Genomic DNA, 27,791 nt, shown 5'->3' with positions numbered 1-27,791 from the left:
TTGCATAACCCCATACGCAAAAATCCAAAGAATTTAAATCTGGTGATCTAGGTACAGGTACTCCTCTATCTATCCACTGTTCACCATATCGTCTGTTTAGATATCATCTCACACTTAGGAGGAAATGGAATGGGAAGATGCAGCATACATACTAAGCATCACTTTCGAAACACCCTGTATAATTAGTACATATGCATTACAATAACATTTTTACACAATTAAAAAATGTAATAGTAATATATGTTACAAGAGCGGTATGTTGACGTTTTCATGTTCGAGGAAAAGATTGAAAAAGCGAAACGTAGTTGAGCTTTTTTAATTTCCGAGAACATGAAAACAAACATACCGCTCGTGTATTGTACATTATTTTGTGCAAAGATCGTTTATTCTAATAAGTTGCAATGAAATCTCCATCTTGGTTTCTGTTTAATGACGGTAACATTAGAAAACAAAAATATCTATACTCCTGTCTTTTTTTTCCCCCAGTCTATAAATGCGAACTTAAAACAAACGATAAGGTTATGTAATGATTTATTTTTCATTTTAATATTTTAACAATATTATTTATATAACATATTGCAGTAATAACATCGGCATCTGGAGTCTTGTTGATTTTTTTCACGGCTTCCTTAATGTTACTTGTATCAGGAATACAATAGCTTTCGTGGAGTAGTAGACTTTACTTAATTTTTGCAAATATTTAAAAACAATAATTAACAGTGCAATTTAGGTGAAATTGCAGTGGTAAGTTTCCAATTTATAATTATTACTATGTTAAACGTCTCTAAAAATAATATGTTAAAAGCCTAAAGCAGTAAAATGAATGTCGCGCTTACGCGGTAAGAAGAGGGAAATTGTTATGTGTGTTACGTTGGGAATACTGAATGTGGTATTTCACACTTACCGCGTATTGGTTCTGTGCGGAAAACTTAGCAAATATGCACGATCTCGCACAAAATATTTTTCTAATAACCCCGTACATTATTTCTACTGTATTCAAACGTCTATTTCATTGTGTATACTGAATGTAAGTGATAGTTATCCAGAAAGCATTTCAGTTACTCTGAAATCTAAAGTTGAATTCTGAAAAATTATACTGGGAGTAGTCGAACAGTGAAAATGCTTACCTCGTCATAGTCCTCATCTTTTCGCTTTTCTTGACGTGCTGCAGCCTTGGTGAAGTGATCCTTCATGATCTTGTCTAATATTCGTATTAATTCAGCCATAGCTTCCTCTGTAAGACAGCCATTTCCGAGTGTCTCTATGCACTGGAACAATGTATATAGAGTAGATGGGAAGATAATATTAAAATGGATTTGAGGGAGGTGGGATATGATGATAGAGATTTGATTAATCTTGCTCAGGATAGGGACCAATGGCGGGCTTATGTAAGGCGACAATGAACCTGCAGGTTCCTTAAAAGCCATTTGTAAGTAAGTTAGTTTTAAATAAATTCTTAAAAGTCCTAAATTGGATTTTATAAAGTCCTAAATCCCTCTTTTTTTAGCACCTAGAAATCCGTTCCCTATTCATGACATCTGTTTTAAGGTAGGCATTATAAACAGTAAATAGTTTCACGCGTCTAATACTATAATTAATGTGGTTGAATTACTTACCTTGGCTAATGAATGCATATGTTCAGCCAACACCTCGTTTTCAGGTTCTGTATCAATGGCTTTAAGAAGTTCGGGACAGATGAAACTCCACATTCCTTGTAGATATTGTGGTCCTGTAGTAAATTAAAACACGTAGCAAAAGGAAAGTAATAAGGTGCATCTACACAGTTCAACTTTTCTTTCACCTTTAAGGGGACACTGAACTATATTTTGGAACTTTTTTCCTATTTGACCATTTGACCAATCTTTTCAAATTTGGAGAAAACGTTTAATATACACATGGAAAGTAACATGCAAAATCTCAGCTCATTAGATCAAATACTTTTCAAAATAAAAAATATTTCAATTTTTAATCAATCATTAATTGAAATATCACTTTTAATTATCATTTTTTATTTTTTGGCTTTGTGCATTTGACTGTGACTTCTCAATGAATAGGGGAAGAATTCTGTGTATTGATTTAGTTCTGTCATGTAAATTAGTGTAGAAATTTAATTTTTCATTTCTATGACACTTTTTCTCCAATTTTTAAGTTGAGTGTCCCCTTAAGCATTCAAACAATGCATGCAAGAGTGAACGAAACCTAGACCTACAGATGATGTAGGTCTAGATGAAACACATTCAATTGTGCATGTTTTTTCCACTAAAAATGATAGCACATGAGGCAATTGAAAACTACTCTTCGCAGCTGGGTATCTTGTGCATATTTCTTCCAACAGTAGCATATGACAAGCAGCTGATTGCTTTTTAGGTGGCCGTGAATGAACTAAAAATTCTTTTGTTTGGTGATGGTGGATCTTTTAAGCTGAAAATGCCATCAAGTACGATTAGCCTTATTGAAGCTTATTGCAAATACGAGTGCCTATGGAGTGTTCAAACATAATTTTGCGAATCAAGTAGGCTTAAGTATTGGATATTCAATATTTATTAATTAATATGAAGATGATGTTCACAACTCACCGTGTAGACACAATGCATTGGTATACTCAATCACATCACACGAAACTCCATTGTTGCCAATATAACAAAATCTAGATACTTTTAAATATTTCTTAACGATATTTTATATTTTCTGTTGGCAATATATGATTCAGCAAACTTACAATAACCAATTTTAGGATAAAATATAAACATGTCCATTGATAATGGTAAAAATACAGCAATTTCAGCTCTACTTAGCAATTTTTGTAAATTGTCGTTGCTGATATTGCAATAATGCTTAACCACGTAGTATTTTTGTTTGCAAATTTCTTTAGTTCGTCAAACTTTACAAAATAATAAAACTACAATTGTGAAACAAAGTTTACAAGCATTTGTAGTCTTTTACTTGTAATTTGTTAACATTGTAAAACGGGCCCTGGTAGCAAATATGTTATTCCAGTTTGTCATTGTACATTGGGAATCAAATTGAGATAAACAATTCCATATCAACAATGCAGTTATTCGAGTAACAAGTAATTCTTTAAAAAACACAGCAATTTAAAAAAATGTAAACAGACATTTAAGCACTGAAAATTATATGATAGAATAACTTGCCTAATTTGTCAATTTCCTTAATGAGACAAAACAAACCTTTGATTTTAGCGCAATCAAGCAAGAAGGGCAAACTCTCGGCAGCAGCTGTTCTTACGCCATCGTGGAAGTAGAACTTGAGCATTGGCACCATCAGCTTCACTACATCCTCTGCATAGTCCGCAAAACCTTCCTTCAATTCTCGAGCATAGCAGACCAACATTTCACAAGCAGAAGCTTTATCTTCTAGACCTACAACCAATCAAATATTTGAGATTAAAATCTACTAAGAATATTTTCGCAATTTCTACTGTTCATTGAATGTACTGAAACGAACAATTTTGTACATAAAATATCTCTTATCAAATTACCGTATTTATTCACGTAATTTTCACCCTCCTTTTATCCTTTTGAACTCTGAAAAATCTGGGTGCATAAAATGTTTTCTTTTTTAATTCTAGAATAATTGACAACACAGTGGGTTATGTTAATATTAATTTCAATTTAGTAACAATAAAAAGCTGTTATCTTAATTTAACAACAATTTCATTGTAATCAAAGAGGGTTTATAAAAACCTAAAAATCCGGGTCCTAGGTTCACAGTAAGTACCTAATAGATAAAGTACAACCTTTGAATATTACCTGATGTCTTGATACTGAAATTCTGCTGCTCCCAGAGAGATACAAACTGCCAATCAATATCACTCTCAATGGTTTGCACATCTTCATTCTCGAGAAGGCTACTTCAGGTTTCATAGAAGCAGCTTTCATCGCAGTAAGTAGTAGATCAAGTACAACCTTTGAATATTACCTGATGTCTTGATACCGAAATTCTGCTGCTCCCCCAGAGATACAAACTGCCAATCAATATCACCCTCAATGCCTTGCATATCTTCATTATCGAGAAGGGCGACTTCAGGTTTCATGGAAGCAGCTTTCATCACTGGACCCATCACTAATGGCAGATACTGTTCGAACTGTTTACCTGCAAATTATTAGAACAGTTTACAATATTGCAAAACAAATATCTGTAACATATGTTTTTATATACAGTAAACCCCATTTTAACATTCCAATTTTTAAGGAATAATCTGTTAAGTCCCAGCCAAATTACCATAAGAATCAGTGGCGGCTCGTGATGAAATATTATGTGTGTTCACAATTTTGTGTTCCAAAATCGAAGAGAATTTGAAATCGTACGTTTTTAGCCTAATATGAAATGTCATGATTCCAATGTTTCACTGTCGAAAAAACCGTATATAAATTCAAAACAACATATAATAATAATAATAATAATAATAATAATAATAATAATAATAATAATAATAATAATAATAATAATAATAATGAAACCTAGTCTTTTTATTTCCAATTTTTCCTGGAAAGCCAGTTTACCCAGTTCTTTACTCTTCAAAATTACTTGAACAGAGTTCATTGTTTACGTCTGTTAAAAATTAATACATAAAACAATTTACAAAAGCGTGTGTTCAGTAATATATTTTGATTCACAACACACTGATACACTATAGCCTATACCAGTACTGTAATCCCATTCGCATAGATTGATTACTATAAATACATGCCAGTAAATATTATTCTTAAATAATATACACCACCATACATATATTTAAATTCGTACCACCATCACATTCAGCCAGCACGTGTTTGAAAGCCAAACCATGGATAAATATATTTATCCACCATGGATAAATATATTTATCCATGGCCAAACTATGCTATATGCCAACATTGAAGTATAGTAATTCACAAACTACACTCTCGTAGCAGCGCTGTACACACATCGACATAAAGTAAACATTCTGACAGTGAGATGCTGACACCTGCAGGCTAAAATACAGACTTTTCTCCTCGATATATAGCACGTAAACAATAGGAATCGATGCACCTGCCATCTGTAGGATAGATTCACTGTTCACTTAATGCTTTGTGCTCTTGATGAGTCATAAGCGGCCAGCGAAAGACAATTTTTTCCCACGCATGCGTGAAATTTCTGTAACCTTCTTGAAAAGAGCACGGCTTGTACGTGAACGGATGTTGAAGTTTACATAAGAAGTTTATGCAAGATGCGGGAAGTTTAAAACACTCGATCCTGATATTATACATCCCCACTACGCCAATACGGTATTAAATAGTAAAACTAGTCCTGCATTAATGGAAACAAGGTGTTCACGTGCTCTTGTGCTCTTATTGACGCACCGCCACTGATAAGAATAATATAATTAATTCCTGCTCTTAGGGAAATCTGGTTTAAGGAAAATCCCGCTTTTAAGGAATACTTTACAAGTACTTTTTGCTCTGTAAAACTTAATTTTGGTCCTAACAAGGTCATGATGAATAATAAAATATGCAAGAATATTCAGTTGTCGAATATGCATTATGGCATTATTTAAGTTGCAATATAATATGGACTAGTGGCTTGTGCAGCAAATGCTGCAAACGAAGTTCATTAGACGTTCAAATAAAAATTTTTCAGATTTATTTTCAGTGAAGGATACCAGACATTTTGAAACTTATTTGCTTCCATAATAATGAAATGTACTCCCTCTGAATGGTTTTTTATGCCAAATACTTTTTCTTGAACCTATCCACCTTCAGTTTTTGAGTTTCAACACGAAAACGCAAGTAACAATGTCAGGACGATCAGTGAGCTTTTTATGTGAGAGTAAAGCAATAGCTATTTCAGGTCATTGTGGATTGTAGGTGAAAGTTAAAAAAAATGTCAGGTTTGCTATGCTTTCGAACAATAGACAAAGCATCTTGGTATAGCTGCCGCATGTAGAGCTTGAAATGTAGAGGGTAAAATCATTTTATCTTGCTAAGAGATCTTGTTGAAATGATCGGAAGACTACAAAATTTTGTAGGCCTCTTATTTAATCAGTAAATAATACATTTTGGTCTTTTCTTAGGAACTGTAATTTTGGCACTCTCTCGAGCCAATACTGAAGAGAATGACACATATCAATATCTACACTACACCGCCATTAAGTATATGAAAAATACCCAAGCCCACTTGATTAATAACTATAAAAATATTTGATTTTTAATAACAATATTATTATCTGAGTTATAGTTTTGTAGTTATATACACTATATAGCCGCCACTCAGTAAATGATAGAAATGAAGATGTAATTTAAGATATTCTCTACATCTACTCACATAACCCCACTTTCATATCATGAACATAGCATTAATATGTATAATTAATTAAAAATAGTCACATCATGGCACTAACTATAATAATATTTCATTCTTAATGGCAATAATGCCATCAAACCACCTCAAATTTTGTAGATTTTAATATCCAATACACAGTAGTACTCAGAAAATTACACACCGCAGAATCAGACCTGTAAATTATTTTTAGTAAGAGTTGAAATTTTTAATAACCAATTGAATTTGAGTTCTAAATATGTCAGCAATCCTGCAGGGCATGGCCTTCGTGTAATAGCCTATTGTTTATTGTAGTGTGTGTTTTGTTTTATCCTGTAATGCAATTAGTTCTCAAAACTGACGAAAGATGGATTTTGGAAAATAGGAAAATTATGTAGGAAAACTAATGCTTCACTGAAAACTACTATTGTTCTGAAAAAGTTTGGGTTTCAAGCTTCAAAATGAAGGTTCATTTATTAAAATCCATTCAGCCGTTTCCCTGTAATTTCCATTACCAGTTCAAATTATATATATATAGATATACAGCATAACCTAACCCAGATACAATATCTGTTATTCTATAATATGGGACACAATTTGTAGGCAAATTTAATCAATTTTCGGTTCAACGAAATTTCACTATAACGAAAATAATTACGCTACCCCCCAAGTTTGTTACACTGGCATTTCATTGTAGCTATTTTTGCAAGTAAAGTGAATTTTTGCAAAAGTATTAAAAAATTTGCACCTGCTAAGTGTCAACCCCCATTTAAGGTTAATTATTCTGTTAAATAGGTGTTCTACTGTACTGTATGATTACTTTCACTTACTGACCTAAGATCTTGCATATCCTTGCCCAAGCAGAGATGAGGTAGGATGTCTGAGGATCATCATCCTGTAGCTCTCCTTCTGTTTGTGTCTTCAGCAACATATCCATCACATCACTAGCATCACGCATGAACTACAAAAGAGATGAATATTTAGTTAGAGATACAGTGAAGAATGGGTTGATTCAACAGTGAATAATTCGAACTAGCCATTATTTTCTTTCAAATTCCTATTTAATCATGAAATTACTATTTATAATATTTAATTCAAAACGAAATTCTAATGGCTAGTAGAGATAAATTGACAATCAACATATCTTACAATGTCACTTGTAGTCAACCAAAAATTTAACTTCCAGAGGTTCACAGTTGTAAGGGGAACTGGTAATCATGTATGGTACTGCCGACTGTTAAAAGATTGTACAATATGCGCCATATTTACCTGAATATAATATGACCGAATTTAAGGCAACCCTTAATTTTCCTGTTGTTTTTGTAGGATTTAATTTTTTAAGATATTTTTGTTGACAGACAAGTCAGGAAGTCTTGATAATGGCTAGTTAAGCTAGATGGATAGTGTAGCGGTAACTGTTCTACTTACCTTTTCAGGGCCAACAGCCAAGCCAATGAGACTGACGCATTCAATAGCCTTCCCACGCAGCATCTTCAACTCGTCGGTGTTGGCATTCTGTATAATATACTTGAGGCAGGGCATCAGACGATCATAATATGCCACAAACTGCTCCTCTGAGGTATCTGCCACAGAGGCAATTGTAGTCACAACTTGTTCTAGTACAAGTTTTGTTCCTTTCTCAACAAGCTGCAAGTAAGATTAAAAATCAAATTCTGGAAAACAATATTAAAAGAAAGAAAATTTAACACACAGAAAATACTACTTAAGTACAGTGAAACCTGTTCAAATCGGAACCTGAATAATCCGGAATCCTGTCTATTTCGGAACAATTTATTGGTCCCGGCGAAATTTGTATGTATTAAGTGTAATTTTTCCTGAATAAAACGGAAACTGTCCAACGCGGAAACGGAAACTGTCTGCTACTGTTCAAAACGGAAACAATATTTTGGACATTATTTTGTAACTATATTTTGAAACAGCGTGTAATTTCAAGGAATATACGAAATATGTACGTCACTAAGATAAAAACAAGTTTTCTTTGCAAAATTTTAGAGGGTACGAGAGTGTGTTGGCCTGTCGGTCATAAATTTTATTACCCTGTTGACTAGGCAGACGAGTCCCTTCAAAGATTTTCAATGCTTCACACCCGTATACTGTCGTAGCTAAATAGAGTGCAAGTGTAGTAATTTCCAGGTAAAAAAAAAAAGTTGCATAAAATGTGGCATTAACATTAAGTGATGAAGTAAAAGTTATCGAGATAAAGGAAAATTAGAAACAAAGTCTATGTGAAATAATATTGAAGTACAGTTGTGGAAAACTCAGGTGTGACACTTTAAAAAATAAAGATCATAAAGAATGAGTGGCTTGCGGCTGATATTGGTGACACAAAAGGAACCAGAAAGCAACTGTTTATGTGGAAATAAATGAACTGTCGTGAGAGTGAGTTCTTCATGATCTTTCAAAGAACAAGCCAATTTCTGGATCTATTCTGCAAAGCAAGCTATTGAACTGGGAAAGAAATTAAATAAACCAGAATTCAAGGCTTCTAATAGATGGCTCCTAGTCTAATTAATTAATAATGTGCAGTGATATGCAGTACAGTATTAGAATATAGTGTTAGATATTAAATAGAATGAGATTAGTAAACTTTAGTAATGTTTAATGACTAATGAGTGAGTTACGATAATATTTATACAGAAAATCAGATTTTAATCAAGATGATTCACCAACGTAATAAGCGACAGAAAGCTGATTTAATGTGATGAATGTTAAATGGAATATTTTGTACTTATTGCAGTTTGAGGCATGCCATTTTGTTTTTCATGTATATGAATGACAAAATATTCCATTTTAATGTCACACCTGAATAATACGGAAACTTGTCCACAACAGAAAAAAATTAGGACCATGTCACTTCTGTCTTGAACAGGTTTCACTGTATATAGTATCGATATTCTTGCCAGAAGTTTCTTCAATAGTCAATTTTGTAATATATTTGGAAATATAAAATGCAGCTATTGTTGTCATCATCTTCCTAACAAGTATCAGGCCGAGTGGCCTGTTACGGTCTCAAACTAGAATATTACAGATATTATTCTGTATGACAAATTAATAAATCTATAATAATAAAAATGTATTATTCAAAACAACTAAATCATAAGAAGAATGAAAGAAAATAAAGGAAGAAGAAATTGGAATTATGTTCAGAGAGAAAGGAGAGTATTATAATTTTTTAATAATTCTCAAATGGAAAAGTCTAGAAAAATACCTTCGAAAACAACAGCACACAACAGAAAGCCGAAGTATATTCGATGTTCATACAAAGTATGAAGGAGGAGTACATTTTAGTCAAGTAAGTGTATTATTTTTTATAAATGCAATACTCGATGCAATTTAAACAGTCATGGAATACATAAAAAAAATCACTTAGTAGAAAAAAATTATTTATACCTCTTTAAACTTGGCACTAAGTATGGACTCCAATTTGCCCATGATGGCATCCAAATACTGTGTAAGGATAGTTTTCGGACAATCTTCACTGAAGTTGACAAGTGCTGCTCCAGCATGCGCCTGAACTCTTGGATTTGCATTATCATCCAACACCATAAGCAGACCAGGAACAACTTTATCGTGAAACTTCTTTTCGAAAAGTGGGGCAAAATCTGTCGACATTTGACCAATAGCATTGCAAGCTGCGTATCTCACACGTGGATGCTGTAACAGAGAAATTCTCTCAACACATCCTATTTCTTGTTTCTTCTATTATTGTGTGTTCAACATGGTTATTTGTAAATTAAAATAATTTCTCATAAGCTGCAGATACGTCATGATTCAAATAGTAGATTATAGTGTTGTATATATGTAATATGTATTTAATTTCGTACAAACTACTTACAAAAATTAGCGTTTAACATTTATAGATATATCTCAAGGTATTAGTCGTGAATAACGACGTTTTAACTATAATACTTATCAGACATCCAAAAGTACAATGAAAGCAAACCATTCGAGAGAAAATATATCATATACTGTAAATATTTTCCCGAAAATACAAAAAGTGCTCCTTGCAACTAACTATGAAAGAGAGGCATTAAAAATACAATGAATATGCAATGAAATATGGTAAGTATCGTCAGTTTCATTAAAACATGCTATTCATAACCTAATTTACTTACAGGATCTTGCAAGAAACTAAGTACTCCATCCATAATTTGGGGTAACATTGCTTCCATCTGCTTATGACATCCTTCGCCTACAGCTGACAAAGCCATCAAAGCAGCATGTCTGTGATAACAGGGGTAATACACATAATGAAGTTCTTCCAAACTAAATAAATGCATTACATGAAAAACTAAAAGTGATTTATAATTTCAAATTAATTACATAACCAAAATTATTCTTATACTTAATATGTTAATTTCTCGCAGTTGGATTTTCATACACAGTAAAATTTGTTGAAAGCAGAATCTCAAGGACCTGAATATATTATGCAAATTGGAAACTTTCTACATTTTACAAAATTACATGTCTTAAATTCTTTTAAGAACATAATGCATAAAATTATTAGGTAAAGTCGATGACAGAACATGACTGCTACCACTTCATTACACAGTCATCGATATTTCACTCGCAATTTTCTTTAACGTACACTACATTGCAGGAGTGCTATAAGAAGGGTGTCACTCACAGTGGAAATGCTTACAATTATTATGTTATACATTATTGTGACAATATGAGTGATTCGACCAGATCTAAGTTTCAATGGCAAGGTATCTTCCAAGACACTTTCGGGTGGCATGTGCAGAAATCAAAATTGTTATTTCAGTTATGCATTTATGTACACAGTCTTAAAATTTTGACCTTCCTAGGTTTATTGTATGCAGTGAAAAACTGACGAATGAAAGAAAGTATGGTTCCATAACTAGCGGATATTTTTGGATATTCGAATAATTTTAATGCTAGTACGCAATGGAAAGAAGAAAGTATCCTCACATAAAGTGACAAGCTGAGTTCTTAAGAATGATACAAAGTTTTTTTTAAATCATGGTTTATTTAATGACGCTCGCAACTGCCAAGGTTATAACAGCGTTACTAGTGTGCCGGAATTTTGTCCCACAGGAGTTTTTTTTACATGCCACTAAATCTAGTGACATGTGCCTGTCGCACTTAAGCACACTTAAATGCCATTGACCTGGGCCGGGAACAAACCTGCAACCCCAGGCGCAGAAGGCCAGCGCTATACCAACTGCAGTACTCAGGATCAGGGGCGGCTTTAGGGGTAGTGCCCTCGTTTCATGGCACTGCCTAAATAAAATATAATTAAATCTTATTTTTAACTTACATTCAGAGCGCTATAAGATCTCAAATATTATTAAAAAAATATATGGATTTATCGTGGAGTGCAACCAACAGAACACTTTCTTCATCATATGAAGATAAACAGAAAGTAAATTCATATGGAAAGATTAACTCTAGATTTGAACATAAATAAAAAACAAGGTAAAGGTATCCCTGTAATATGCCATGAAGGCACTTGGGGGGCATGGAGGTAGAGCCCCATGCTTTCCATGACCTCGGCACTAGAATGAGGTGGTGTGGTCGGCACCACGCTCTGACCGTCTTTTACCCCCGGGAAAGACCCGGTACTCAATTTTATAGAAGGCTGAGTGAACCTTGGGGTCGTTCTGAAAGTTTGGCAACGAGAAAAAATCCTGTCACCACCTGGGATCGGACCCCGGATCTTCCAGTCCGTAGCCAGCTGCTCTACCAACTGAGCTTTGAACATAAATATATAAATAAAAAGTGCTAAAATGTTTATGCAAAAAACAAATAGATTTGTTGATGTGATATTAAAAATTCTTTCTTCTGTTTTCTTCGTGTTCTTTTTGAATGCATCTAGCATTGGTCTAAGAAAGGTATGATGGATTTAGTTCACCTTGTGGTAGTAAGATCCCCAATTTTAGGCAGGAAGTCATTGAACTCTTTGCTGAAAATTACAAGAAAATAGAATTCAAGTATAGAACAGTTTATAAAACTTCAAAGTTCCGTGAATTTATTATATTAATTTATTACTAGGTATATTATTATTATTATTATTATTATTATTTATATAAAATATTCACTTTATAAAATGATAAATTATCGTTACTTTCCGTTTCTGACTTGAATGTTCTGGCACTACTCTCACAAAATGCCTTCAGCCACCATTGCTCAGGATGACAAGAATGATAAAAATATGGGTTGCAAAGAGTAGTGAAGTGCATTCCATAACCTTTCCCACTCAAATTCCACCCTGACCTTCCCATGATGCAACTCATTTTTAACAAATGAGAGGTATAACTGTTCCAACAAAAAATGGAGGAAATATTATTTCAGCATGCTGACCTGTCATGGCTTGCATAACTCCGTCACTTAGCGAAACTTTGGTTTAGAGATTTACTTCTTATAGGGATTATTAAACCTAATACTTCATAATCCAACCAGTACAAAGACACATTGCTCATAGTGTTTTGGTTGATTAAGTATGTTACGATGAAATCAAGTAATTTAAAAAAATACGAAAGCTACTGAATATGTATGCAGTGAAACTCAATAAGCTTACCTATACCTCCAGTCACGATCAGCAAGCATGCCAGGAATATTCTGCTCCACATGTGGCATCATAGTCTTACCCCCAAGACCACATGAAAGTCTGTCCAAAGCTGATTCAGCTACAACAGTATTGCTGTAAGAGAAAATGTTGTAGAAATCCTCGGAAGAAATGGATATGTATCATTTAATACACTGTGAAGCACTTCAAATAAATATGTCTTACATCTAAATACTGGGAAACAATAGAAAAAAAAAGGAACAACTGATAATACACACAGTAGAGCAATGTCAATAGTCGACATTGCTCGCTGGCCACTAGTCACCGGGCCGTACCGAGCCGTGTCAAACTGAAGACAATCGAAATGGTGGTAGTGAAATTCGCGACGATATTCTTAAATAAATCACTCCATTAGACTAGACGGCATTTCGGAAGGCAGTTAGCTTCTATATGCGCCGTAGCATTTCTGGTATGTGACGTCACAAGCTTGTACAGTAGAACCAATCAGAATCAGTCTATAACAAGCACTTCCCGAGTTCATTTGTTCACGTGCGAGTGTTTCAATACATTGAATAAGTAAAACTAACATTTACTGTGTGTATGTAAGGTAAATAAATGGAAGAAGAGACTGTAAAAAGACAAGTATTACACAAGCAGGCGCGGAAAATAGTGTTTAAGGTGTATAATTATTTTAAAAACGTTAACAAGCAGAACGCTGCTGGCCATCTTGATGCTGGCTGCAACGTTGCCAACGCGCAAAAAACGACTGCAGAGGCATGTGGTGTGGGATTGAGAACCGTGCAAAGAATATTGTTAGTGAAGGAAAGAGTTTTTGTTTGGTGTCATGCTTACAGTAATCAACAGCTAAGGTCATTATTGTCTTTTGATAATTTTAAATTCTCTCCTGCGCTATTTGTATTGCACGTGCGCGTGAAGTACGATGTGGCAATGTCGTACGCTGCCTTGCTCTCTCTATCTGTCTCTCTCGACGCAAACGCTAGCAGACAACCACCTTCCGAATTGCCGTCAACTCTAGTCAGGTGCAAGGTTTATGCAGTGTATGTAGTAAGATCTTAAAGTTGGTTATGACAACGAAATAAAGGGGAAAAAAGGCGTGTTCCATGGAATATCATTTAAATAACGAAAAGTAAATTTCCGGTTAATGTTCACCAAAGCGTTAAGTACATAATTATGACACGTTGCAGTTTTATTTGTGGCCTAGAGGAAATACCTAGCCTTTTATGGGGGGGGGGGGGGAACAAAAAACTTTTAGGGGCCATGAAATTATTCACCGCTTTAATTATATTACTGTTTATCAATATTACGAAACAAAAACTGTCATAAAAGCCATGACCGACTAGAAACATCGATACCGAAGAGATAAACCCATTCAGCCGTGATGAAACAAAAGAAAAGCGAGAGAGATTTTAGTTCGAGATAAAATGGACACACAATTTTGATGACCATACTGTTAGTAAATTGGAGATCGCTTGTAAGATCTGTCTTAATCTTCTATGTAGAAATGTAGTCCAAACAAATTGGTGGTTCAGGAAAAATCATTGAAATAGATGCAAGTAACAGTGGTGCTATCTCTCAGTAATGTTCAGAACGAAGGAGGTAGAGAGAAAAAGAAACAAATTTCTTTTTCTAATGACACCACAGACCAAAGTCATGTTCTTATGTTGGCAACATTGTGTATTTAGTTAAATTTGGTCGTAACTGTAATGGCACAGTTCAAAGCTATTGTGCTAATTCTCCAGTATAGAAGAAAAAAATAACTCTACTGTTAAATCAAGATCATTAGATACCTACCTACCTACCTACCTACATTTTACTGACAGGGTGATAAATGATCATTATTTTGGTGAGTAAAAAGATTTTCAGTTTACAGACGCAATTTCCTAAAGGGATTGAGGAAAGTGATGTCAGTATAATCTTAAATACTGTACCTAATCAAATCTTTTTATTTGAAGACTCATGTGTTCTTAAGGGGAGAGGATGGTATTTTTTTAAACTTTTTTCCTATTTGGTGTAAAATATTAATTTTTTGTATGTAGAGAGCTCATAGCTGTGGCAACTCAACCAAATAAAAATATTTTGAAAAAAAAAAAAATTATTTGGAGGCCCAAATTTGAAAAAAATATACCCAATGCAGGATTGTACTAAAACCGATATATCTAAACCGTTTTTAAAGATAGATTCAAACAGTTTTTTCCAATGTATTTGCAAAAGCATGTTCTACAAACTGTCTGTAACAGAATTTTGATATTAATCCCTACGTTTGTAAAATAAACAATTAAAATTTAAAAACAATTTTCTGATTTCCTTTCTTGCAATCAAACGGAAGTATTTTCAAAATGAAATCAATTAACAAAATTCTGTTATAGAGAAAAGTTTCCTAATAGACTAAAGAATATGTGTTCTAAATTTCATGCATGTATCTTTAATAGTTCAGAAATTATATCCATTTTTGTTTGGCAATGTAGCAAAAAAATTGAAGTTACTGGAAACCGATAAAAGCGGGCATGTGATTTAAAAATCCATAGCGCAGGATGTTTAAAAATGACGTCTCAACATCCGATAAGGGCACAAATACTCACAAAATGTTATACAATGCATTCCACACATATCAAAGAGTATTTCAAAGAAAAAAAAAAATTTTTGAAAATTTAATTTACCGGAAACAACAATAAAAGTGGGCGAGTGATTTAAAAATCCATAATGCAGGAAGTTTAAAAATGGCGACTCAACATCCGATAAGGGCACAAATACCCACAAAATGTTATGCTATGCATTCCATACATATCACAGGGTATTTTAAAGATTTTTTTTTTTTTTTAATTTTCTCATTTTTCACCAAAAAATACCATTCTCTCCCCTTAAAGCAAAAGCCCACAGACCTTACAAATTTCAAATTAAATCATTACCACCAATTCTAATACCACATTATGCCAATCCCATTAAGTAAAAGAACATGACATCACCTGTCATTGTCGTCGTCTATAATTTCGTCTGATACACTCCAGTCAGAGTCGTCTTCTAGATCGGTCATCATTTTGAGGACTTGAGGTACCAACAAAGGTATGTATTTGGCTCCCACTTTACGTAACATGGCTGGTGCTGTTTCTGCCAATGTCACCATCACTTCCAGTGCCAAATGTCGCCAAGTATCTGGGATGTCTTCATTTGAAAGAACCTGGTGTACAGAAAAAAAGTTGTCTATCGTCTGACAAATCAAAGTAAAACCCTTGCCTTATCATCTCGAGCACTAGTTCTTAGTGAGAGGGATACAATCACAGTGCTGTCTGATACTCTGCAACTTTTATAGCAAATAAATACACAAGATATTATGGTTTCTGAACCCTACTAAAAGAAAAATAGTATTGTGTATAACTCGGTCTAGTTACTATGGGCTACTTTCATTTATCTTGTTTTTCTTTTAATAAATCATTCCAACTTTATGTAAAGAATAATTTTTTGGTCCTCCAGAATAACCTGTGATGGTTACCATTTGTTATTAATGAAGAAAAATTCGCTCCAGTGCCGAGGATCGAACACGGAACCCCCAGTTCTACACACTGGGTGCTCTAACCACTGAGTTACGACAAAGGTCAACCCACTGCATCAAACCAAATCTTACTCCTTTGATTTTTTTCTCTTAATGGCCTTACTCCAAGTTCAACTTATACAAGGCATATCAAAAGTCCGGTAACACTTTCAATATTTTATTACACAAAAACTACTAATGATAGCACTTTCAAACACACGTCAGTTTAAAGTCAAACTCTCAAAGTTATTCAGCCACTTAATTTTTTTTAATTTTCAGCGACAAAGCGACATTCCATACGAACGAGAAAATTAACAAGCACAACTGTCGTGTTTGGGGTATACAGAAACCTCACAGAATCATTGAACATGAGCGTGATTCACCAAAGGTGAATGTTTTCTGCGCGTTGTCACAACGAAAACTGTACGGACCTTTCTTCTTCATTGAGGCTACTGTGACTGGACATTCATATCTGGACATGTTGGTGCCTCAACTTAGACAAGATCTCGATGACGATTTCATCTTTCAGCAAGATGGGGCTCCGCCACATTTCCACAATGCAGTTCGTGCTTACCTGAATACGGAGATGTCTGATCGTTGGATAGGGCGTGCTGGAGTAAGGGACATATGTTTCATGACATGGCCATCAAGGTCACCCGATATGACTGCATGTGACTTTTTTTTCTATGAGGGTAACTAAAGGACCATGTGTTTGTACCGCCTTTGCCACGTGATTTAGAGGAACTAAAAACCAGAATTCGAGAAGCTGCCGCCATGGTTACAGAGGCTATGTTGAAAAGGGTATGGGAAGAGTTTGATTATCGTTTGGACATCTGCCGAGTCACTCGTGGTTCACACACTGAATCTCTGTAAGGTGTAAACAGAACTTTGAGAGTTTGACTTTAAACTGACGTGTGTTTGAAAGTGCTATCATTAGTAGTTTTTGTGTAATAAAATATTGAAAGTGTTACCGGACTTTTGATACGCCCTGTACATTAAGTCAACTGTCATCACACAAAGATCACACTCAATTGAGTGACTTGGTGGCCGGGACTCCTACAGTATATGTACTGTTAGGCGAATAATCTATGTAAAGATTAATTTTAATAACAAATGGAAATTAATCTTTACATAGATTATTCACCTAACAGTGCCGGAGCGAATTTTTCTCCATTAATAGCATTCCAACTTTGCTGTTGAAGCTCGCTTAGTTGATTTACGTATTGGTAAATTAAATGAATTATTGTCCTCAGTAAAAAAAAAAAAAACTCAATTACCATACCAATAACATTTCTTTCATGATATGCAAAACTTTATTCTTGCCAATTTCCATCGGTATGAAATAAATAACTGATAATTATTTCAAAACTTCTACTATAGACACACAACACAACTCAGGTAGAAAGAGATCAGTAACATTGAGATTGCAGATTACTGAGAAGTTCCTTATCCATTTTTTCAATTTCCTTTGCAAAGTATGAATATTATGTAGAAGTTTATTTCTAATTAAATTATTTTCCAAACTATGACTCCTAATAGCCCTTCTCCTTTCCCCATAATATTTCTATCTTTGTGAACAATGTACTGTAGACTGAAATACAGTCCTCTCTATTGTTTGTAAACATTCAGAAACTTAGTATCAGTAAGATAAATAAGTTGATGGTTACTTACTTTCATACACAGCTCGAGTATATGGTCCAATTGAGGTCTTAAAAACTTGGGAGCAGATTCACAGATGTCAATTAAACATTTAAGTAATGTGTCGTCATCCTGTTTCTCAATGCTTTCTGCTGTTACCTAGACATAATAAAACGTACATTCAGTAATTATATTCCAGTTCATATGAAGAAACTGCACAAATGTATTTTAAAATACCGTAAAGAAAGTATATAAACAAGGTTAAAATTCATAGATTAATCCTTCTCATTTAATATTGTAACGATCGTACATACGTATATATGAAATGTTCGTGACCATTTACCTGGACCATGCTTGGAAGTAAGTCAGAAAAGTGTTTTTGGATTGGAGCCTCTTTCTCATGAAGCATTATAAAGGCTGTAACTGCGCGAACAGCTTGAAACCGAACCTGAAACAACATTTAGAAGTAAAATTATGATAAAACTAATACAATAAAGAAATTGCACACTCTACATGTACTTTCTCCATTTATCTTCAAACAACATATTATCATTTTCATAATGGAGAAGTGAAATAAAAATTCTTGCTTTCACTCTACTTCTTTTCTCCTTTTTCTCCCTCTTCAAAATCTTTTCATTTGCAGTGATGGTGGCAATGTCAGTGTAAACAAAGAAGAGAAAGAAAGGGGGGGGGAAACAATAAGAATGTGAAGGAAAAAGAAAAATAAATGAACAAAAGATAACAAGAACAAATGAGAACCGTTTTTGCAAAACTTGCTAACTGAAAAAAAACTAAATTTTACAGGAGAGACAAAACACTGTAGTAAGCAAAATTTTTGCTGTATCTCTCACTTACAGCAGAAAGCAAGTTTTGAAAAAACGATCACACTTTGACACACTACAATGAAGAGGAATAACCCAATTTTACTAAGACGCTTTGAACAACATGTAGAGGCCTGCCTTATGTTAACGATTCCATCAAAATCTCAATTTTGCAAATTTTGCAGTTAGCAAGTTTTGCAAAAACGGTCCTCAAATACTAAAATAAGAACACGTAGGAGAAAAGAGAATGAAAACAAGTTAACTGTCTTCCTTTCTATTCTTAGTGTTGAGAGCGTGCCATTTCAACTGACATTTAAGAGTGGAATTGATATATGAAGTCTTTGTTTTTTTTTTCCCCAGTGTCATAGACATCCTTACATTTCGCCATCATCCATCCACATACAAACAATGACATGTGACTGAATTTAGTGAGGTGGCACAAAAGCAATTTCAGTCAGTCTGTTCTCTCATTTCTTCAGAAATCGACCAGTCACAGCTTCATCTTTCTGACCCTGACACTGAGATGCATTAGTGTGGAAATAACAGTCTCGTTCATTTATTACATCTAAATTTTCTAACTCCCTTTATTTTCCACCTGAAAAAATATTTTTGTAAATGGACCAATGTTTTTATAAGTGTAAATATAGTGTTGGTTACTCTCGCCTTCACTACAGGCAGCCATGACTTCTACTGCCATGCCTAAAGCAACAGAGTCATAATTAAGGAGCGGATTTCTATGTAATTAAATATTATTTTTGCGTGTGATAAAACACAATTAACAAAGTTAAAAATTCCGAACATAATGTTTCAAGTTTAAAACCCGAATTTTATTTCACAAAAAAAAAACACATATTTTCACAAAAAAATTATGTAAATACATATTTTCGGGAAATCTATTATAAACACATAAATCTTGGAGTTTTTTTACTTAAATAATTTTTTTAAAGGAACTTTTAAATATTTTAAAACTAAATCAATTGTCACTCAGAAGTACGTTATCTTTTTAAGAATTCTTGGTTGCTTCGAGTTTCTAAGTGCTGTGTGGTGTATCCGTGATCCATTTTTGTAATAGTATCGCCGCAAGTTCTGAGAACTGCTAGGCAGCATATCAGTGTTATTATTAGAGAATAAATTAACATGGACAAGGAGGAGAGATCTTGCAACACATAATTAGGAATGTTTATTGTTGCTGAAGATGATATCATTCCACGCTTTGTTTGTGAAACACAACAGATAAGAGCTCGGGTATGAACATTATTTAATTTAAACAAATCTCTCGCCTCTCGCTCATGTCCATGAAGTAAGTATGTCTTGTTGTGATTCCCTGTTATCGGGCTTGGTCAATTGATATCCTTCAAGATATACTGAAAGATGGTTATTTAAAAAACTATATGGCTTTCCTATTAGCAAATTTAAGCTTTTTGTGTGACACCATAAAAAAAAACTCGAAACATCCAAAAACCTGTTGTCTGAAACAGGGAGGTGCGTGCCGTGGAAATTAAACTAGATGCGTGCCGTGGAAATTAAACTAGACTCACTACCAGGTTCAGAAGCACAATTACTAAGGGACAAATTCCAGAATGTGTTTGGGAAAAACAGTGGATATAAAAAAATGTGTAAAGTTGCTCAAATATTGGAGGATGTGCCTGTAGGTGAAATTGACGGTGTATGTGTTTGCGACATTCCTCTCTTTAAATATGCACGTCTGACGTCCTGTGATGCGGAAAGATCGTTTTCACAATATAAGTCGTTGTTCAGAGATAATCGGCATGCATTTGTGATGGAGAATTTGGAGATGACCTTTGTTGTTCACTGCAATTCTCGGCCAACTACTAGCACTCAAGTGTGGTTGGTGAGTACCTAGTAACATTTTTTTTTTTCCAAGCTAAGTAAGGTATTTTTGTCATATTTAAAACAAATATTTTTTTGTTTTTAGCAAATATTTTCGTACTTTTTAGCACATAAAAAATAAATATATTTAAATTTTTTAGCACATAAAAATCCGCTCCCTAGTCATAATATCTACAAAGAATGCAATAATTTACATTTCAACAAACATTTCTAAGTAAATTAATGGTAAAATACAGAGCATTTGAGCCAAGATGTCCCCCACTACCTTGAAAAAAGGTTGGCGGGCGAGAATGATACAACTCCCGGCATTATCCCACTCGCTAGTATGGTAGATTCTCACTCCCATAGCTCTCTCAAGTCAGTATTGAGTGCATCTCTGGTGTGTGCGGTTGTGTTGTGGTGTACAGTACAGAACAACGCATTTTTATATGCAAAAATTTCGTGGAGAATGTGTTGCCGTAAATTCAGACGTTTCCCCAATGGTCCTGTGCTAAATGAGAAAACAATATACAGACTCTTAAAGAAATTTAATGAGACGGTTCAAAATAAGAAGAATTGAGTGAATAAATGAGTCTTAACTGATTAAACATTAGATGAAATAGGTTTTCGATTCGAATCCTCAGAAATCTTTGTGCAGATTAGGCCAGGAAATAGGGATGTCAAAAACCTCAGTCCAACACGCCACTAAATTGTCGAAGTTAAAACCGTACAAAACTCATGTAGTGCATCAGGTTTTGCTCCCAGACAAAGTGGCTGGGAAAAATGTGCTGAAGCGATGTCAAGCATGCTTGAGTGCCAAAGGTCACCATTTCCCTAAATTACTACAATAAAAGGTACCGGTAACCCTTTTATTTCAGTATTATGAGTTTTATTTTGCTGCAAATTACAGTCACTGTTTGGCAGGAGATAGGTAACCCATATATACTGTTTTCGCTGTAAGAAAAATCCTAATATAAACACAAGCACGTGGCTGTCATACCCGTGATTGGCTCCCAGTCGAAACACTCACACGACGCAGGAAAATATAGTTCGTATTTGGAAACTATCATCTTGTATTATATGAAAATAAAAAATTGAATTCTAGTTCTTAAATATGATGAAACATATAACTTCACTCATATGTAAAACAATATGTAAAAGAAAAGCTACTTTTATATTTTGTTATGCACTATGAACGCGGATGAATACCAACAGTAATACCGAGGTATTCTGTTCTTGTAACAAGCTGGCGTCACTTGAGCTCATAGTTGTTCCCGTAAGCACGTGGTACTGAAATATGGCTTCTGTATCCTGGTGTGTGTGGTTATTAAACATAAGAGTGGAAACCCTCTCAAAAGCGGAGAAAAACAAATCGTCTTAAATGTATATAATAACATAAGTGAGGTTTAATTACAGTAATTATAAAGTAAATGTTTCCTAAGCAAATGAATGCATAGTAGTGAGGTTAGGCCTACTTGACGAGTAACGGGAAATGTTTAACATGGAACAGAATGTACAACAGTAGGTGGGAACATGTACTGAGAATCTATGGCGCCAAACAGCGGCCAATGAAGCCTCACTTCAATCACGTGCTATTGTTTATATTAGGATTTTTCTTACAGCGAAAAGATTATAGTGCGGAGGCCATGTAATGCCGGAAGTGAGTGAACATCTTGGCTCGAACGCACTGTATAATAAAAGCCCATTTGAAGCTGTGATGCTAGTCTTCAGCTTCTGTTTTCATACAAGGAAAGAAAAAAGAAGAGAAGCAAAAGGAGAAGCAGAGGAATGCTGAGGATCAGAAGAAGAAGAATAAGAAAAAGGGCAAGAAAAGGACAAAAATGAAGAACATAGGAGGAGGAAAACAAAAACTAAAATAAGTAAAGAAGGAAGAAGAGAACACAACAAAGAGAAAAAGAAAGAAAATAGAAAAGGTAAAAGAAATGTAGTAGTAAAATTTGTAATACATAACAATAGACAACTCACTTCATAGCCAGCACCTTCCATGAGTGATTGCTGCATCATTTGCTTAATAAGATCCAAATAGTTAGATTGCTGATTCCCAAAAACGCCAGGAACAGAGCTGAAATGTTAAAAAAATGTTCTATTTCAAATTCAAAGAAAAAACATACAGAATCTATATGAAGAATATTCTTTGAAGCAATAAAGGTGCACCTACAATGGTTCAATTTTCCATGCATTTACGCATGAAATCTGGGGAGAATATTGAAAGAATCAAGTTGAAAACAAAATTTCAATTAAGATGCATGCAGATTTTGTGTATACATAGTGCGCCATGTTGACCATCATCTTCACTATGTATAGGGTAGATGAGGGTAATTGTAAAAAAAAATGCTGTGAGAAATACAAAACTGTCAATATAAAAATTTTAATTCGGGGGGAATACTTAAATGAACATGTTGGCTAACCTACAAAGCAGTTTGGCGCCAAATAGAAGTAACTGCTTAGTTGTGAACGAATGTTTTGTAAAGGTAAGCGTTCACTACATCGTATCGCATTCCTCGTACGAATCACACGCAACGAATATTTTAAGTGCAGTGCGTTCACTGTAACAGCTTCACTTCATCGCCTCATCGGATTCCCCTATCAGCTGTTTAAAACATGACGTCGTACGATATTGACATTGCTGAAAGCAGAGGAGTTGAGGTTAGGTCTATTAATTACGTCTGTTAGCGAATAAGAATTTGTAATTGCTTCATGCATCTTAATTGAAGAGGAAGAAACGAAAGAAATATTGGTTACATAATATATTTGCAAGAAACGACTTGATTACTGTAATGGGAACGCCTCAAATTATATAATTCTTCGCAATTTTCTACAAGCGAAATAAGTTTTCCGTCTGCCATTTTGGCGTGACACTGAACATGGCACAACATAATAGTAACAGTTGACCGATTAAAATTGATTTATTAAAGAAGGCCATGATCGCATGCATCGGAAAAGTTGCCCATCCGAGAAACGTGGGCGGATTTGCCAAGAGGCGATGCATCCGATACGATGTAGTGAACGCAGTTACATAACAATTACAGCAAAGATAGTCTTTTTCCAATCCATGCGATTCGTCCGATGAGTGCGATATGATGTAGTGAACGCGGTTACATAACAATTACAGCAAAGATAGTCTTTTTCTGATCCGTGCGATTTGTCCAATGAGTGCGATGCAATGTAGTGAACGCTTACCTTAAGAGTCTACAAAAAAAAAAGCTGAGAAAGAATTTTGCTTCACCTTCATTTTTGGCATTGTAAGTAAACGTACAGTGCTATTTTTTAAGAATATGTTGTTTTTATGCTTTTTTTTTTATTTTATTGGGTTATTTTATGACGCTGTATCAACATCTAGGTTATTTAGTGTCTGAATGATATGGTGATAATGCCGGTGAAATGAGTCCGGGGTTCAGCACCGAAAGTTACCCAGCATTTGCTCGTATTGGGTTGAGGGAAAACCCCGGAAAAAACCTCAACCAGGTAACTTGTCCCGACCGGGATTCGAACCCAGGCCACCTGGTTTCGCGGCCAGACGCGCTGACCGTTACTCCACAGGTGTGGACTTGTTTTTATGAGTAATATATAGTAGTAAGTAGTTAACATATAGTAGTTATGATTCTAAATTTATGTATGTGTCATAGTAATGTTATGTGTCGTAGTATTAAAATAAATTGAAATATAAATGGTTCAACATTTCGTGTGCCACCCTGTATATGAACGTTTGGTCGAAGAAGAAAGGTCCGATTATCCCATGGCTTGACAAGGTAGCTCAAACACACATTTTTTGGACGTAATTGTCCCTTTCATGAATGTTGCGTGGATGTTCTCTAGCCCAAAATCTCACTTCACATGGAAATACCCCTTGTCAGAGAACCAGGTGTTGTGCAGGAACCCTGATCTGTGCTGAGCCCCAGCAGACTCTCCAGGGACCGCTGCATTTACGAGTGGAGTTTGAAATATGCCATTTTAATAGTATAGTATACGGATCTGGAATATAGGTACTCAAAATGCCCTATGTCTTATGTGAAGAAGCGTTTAAAAGAACGTGTAATTAATGAATGATTACTGGGTTCACTGAGCTTTAACTAGGGAATTATACTTCCCTACGATTTACGATAGAGTAAATTCTAAGTTAATGCAACCAAACTTTGTTCTTACTCAGTTCTTATCTGGACATGGCAAGTTTGGTAGCTATTTCGAAAGATTCAAGATTCAAACAGAAGGTGGAAATATCTGTGCATGTGATGACTCCCTGCAAACAGTCCAACATTTAGGATGTGCATTTTCCAGGCTAGAGGGCCGTGGTCTGTCGGTGTTACAACCAAGCGTTTCGTCCACTACTCCAGTGGACATCTTCAGTGGCGTGGTACACGTGTGCGGAGAGATCTGCTGTGTGTATCAGGAACTAGCATTGAGACTGGTAGCACGTCAATATCGATGGGGCTGTTGTTGCTTGTCATTGTCGCCGCTGTCCACACCAGTGGCTTTGGTGTTTTGATTGTTTGTCTGAGGCCCGATTGTATAAACCATTTAATCTTAGATCAGAGGTTAAATTGAGCCCTTGTTTCAGCTAAACTTGGAATTTTGTGTTGTATAAAGTCTAATCTGAGATTAATTTGTCTCAAACTAAAGTCAACTTTGAATGAAGAAATTTCTCCGATTAAGTTAGATGATCCAAGTTCAGTTATTTCTTTTCTCCTTGAAATATACGAGTGACAGATGGTGCAAATAAAATATCCATTATTATTAATATTAATAGATATGATAGGTACATTTATATATATTTCTTTCAATTTTTTGCCTTAATACACAAACAATCTTATATTTTATAAGGCTCTATCGTGTTCAGCAGTATCAAATAACATAACCTATAATTATATTATGTTTATAACAACCATTAATAATTATTAATGGATATGATAGGTACATTCATAAATGTTCAATTAACTCTATTACTAAACGAAAATTGTCGTTTTATAAAGCTTTATTATGTTTAGCAGTATCAAACACCATAACATGATAACTCGGAGAACAGTCAACCTTCTTCTTATTGTCCGCCATTATTTACATTGCACAAAAAACCAGTGTCTCCAACAGTGTGTACGGAAAGTCTCCAAAAAGTAGCTGTGAAGTCGCTAGATTTCTCATTATCAACAAAGAAAGATTAAATTTTGTCACTATGGGGTGCTATAAAGGTCACTAAATCCCTATTTAAGTAATATAAAAGTTAAAAGAAATTGTTGTTGAAAAAGAGTTAAAAGTCGCTAGATTGGCAACATTGAACAATCCTGTCCGCACATCACGTATTTCACCTGTTTATGCGATGTTGCCAAATCCTTTTCATGTGAACTTAGATTGCATTTGAACCAAGGTAATTTGATCGCAGAAAAGTTTTATACAATAGAAGAAGAGTCTGAACTCGGTTCACTTTTCGATCTTCGATCAAAGTTGATCTTTAGTCAGGGAGTTTTATACAATTGGGCTGTAGTGTCTAATTGTCGGAGAAAGGGTTTGATGTGTGTGCTTCTGAGGGCCGGATACCAAGCTTTGTTGACCTTGAGTCCTTCCTCCTTACGGTTAAAGTTGTCTTTGTGTTTATGAATCTCAATAGCTTCCCGATGTAACCTGGCATAGAAGTGTGGCGTACTGCTTAGGATGTCAGTGTCCTGGAACCTGATGTTGTGATCCCCATCATTATAAGCTTGCTCGGCTACGGCTGACTTGTCCACGTAACCTAGACGGCAGTTCCTTCTAAGCTCGGTGATTCGGGTCTTGAAGCTACGCTGTGTTGTACCTATGTACACTGATCCACAGGAACACGGGATTCTGTATACTCCAGCTGATGAAAGTCGGTCACGTTTGTCCTTAACAGACTGTAAGCAGGTACGAGTCTGCCTAGTAGGAGCGAAAACTGTCTCCACATTGTGTTGTAGTATCTTGCTGATCCGGTCTGTAACTTGTCTGTAGTATGGTTGTAACACCGACAGACCACGGCACTCTAGCCTGGAAAATACGCATCCTATCAACGCCGGCCCTGAAAGCCTACATTCCAAGATTAGTCCAACATTTGTTATGTGAATGTCACAAATTTGAACTGCAATGTCTTGAACTAGTTTGTCAATTAGACAGGTGCGACACCAAGTACTCCCCACCAATACAAGTGTTCCGAAATAAATGCTGTCATCAAGATTTTATAAGATATGTAAATTACGTTCACAAAAGTTGTAATCTGAACACATGATAAAATTTGTATATATATATATATATATATATATATATATATATATATATATATATATATATCCACTGAATTATTATTATTTTCTTTCTACAGTTTTTATATATTTTGCTATAAATATTTAAATTAACAGTTGATAGAAATAAATTAGGATAATAATTTAAAATAGATTCACGATAAATGTGTTGCATAAAATTTAGAAACTGCTTGTAACAACATTGTTTAATGGAAAACTGTGTAACGTCTTCAGAGATTTCAACCCACAGAAATTTAAACTACATTCTAGTGAATATTAGGATTAGTTATTTGCTTAGGTTATAATATTGTGACGCCCACGTGAGATTCAATCTCACGACCGACGGAGGAGAGGCTAAGTCGGCCTTGTGTTGGGCGGGGTGCGCGCGCATCTGCCTCCTGGGGCATGGCTACGCGCGCAGCTGCTTACGGAGTGAAGGGGGAACGGACCTTCCCGACTCTTCCAGAAGCCCGTCGAAGTGGAAAAATCGCGAATTCGAAGTCTCTCGGTTACGTTGCTGTGGTTATAAATTACGGACGCAAAGGAGTGTGTGTGTCATTCATGATTAGTTCAGTCAGTAAGCCAGCGAATAGAGCAAGCCAGTCTTGTGTACCGGAGTTCGACTCGAGTGTGCGTCCGCAACTGTGTCAGCAGCCGAAGGCCTGAGTTCGAGTGCAGTGGACCGCAGTTGGAGGGACCTGAGTTCGAGTGCAGTGGACCGCAGTTGGAGGGACCTGAGTTCGAGTACAGTGGACTGTCTCTGAAGGTCTGTGGTTCGAGATACTGTGAACTCGAGTGACTGAGCTAGAAGAACTGTGAACTGAGAACTGATAGTTCTGATTTGT

At 35.1% G+C, this 27,791-nt stretch overlaps 1 protein-coding gene across 1 annotated transcript in view; it reads right to left on the bottom strand.

Annotated features, from left to right (window-relative positions):
* Positions 1-27,791, bottom strand: part of Karybeta3 (karyopherin beta 3) — a 75,692-nt gene that overhangs the window by 24,597 nt on the left and 23,304 nt on the right. The window contains exons 4-16 of the mRNA XM_069820123.1: positions 22,673-22,769; positions 18,379-18,483; positions 18,069-18,194; positions 15,835-16,046; positions 12,863-12,985; positions 10,437-10,545; positions 9,712-9,975; positions 7,729-7,947; positions 7,135-7,261; positions 3,940-4,113; positions 3,189-3,380; positions 1,617-1,729; positions 1,128-1,268 (exon numbers count right to left, since the gene is read on the bottom strand). Coding sequence (XP_069676224.1) covers positions 1,128-1,268; positions 1,617-1,729; positions 3,189-3,380; positions 3,940-4,113; positions 7,135-7,261; positions 7,729-7,947; positions 9,712-9,975; positions 10,437-10,545; positions 12,863-12,985; positions 15,835-16,046; positions 18,069-18,194; positions 18,379-18,483; positions 22,673-22,769 — 2,002 coding nt within the window. The remainder of the gene's footprint in view (positions 1-1,127; positions 1,269-1,616; positions 1,730-3,188; positions 3,381-3,939; positions 4,114-7,134; positions 7,262-7,728; positions 7,948-9,711; positions 9,976-10,436; positions 10,546-12,862; positions 12,986-15,834; positions 16,047-18,068; positions 18,195-18,378; positions 18,484-22,672; positions 22,770-27,791) is intronic.

The sequence above is a fragment of the Periplaneta americana genome, chromosome 3 (genome assembly GCF_040183065.1).
Source record: "Periplaneta americana isolate PAMFEO1 chromosome 3, P.americana_PAMFEO1_priV1, whole genome shotgun sequence".
Classification (NCBI taxonomy): domain Eukaryota; kingdom Metazoa; phylum Arthropoda; class Insecta; order Blattodea; family Blattidae; genus Periplaneta; species Periplaneta americana.
Note: the sequence above shows the minus strand (reverse complement) of the source record. Positions and strands in the feature narration are given on the sequence as shown.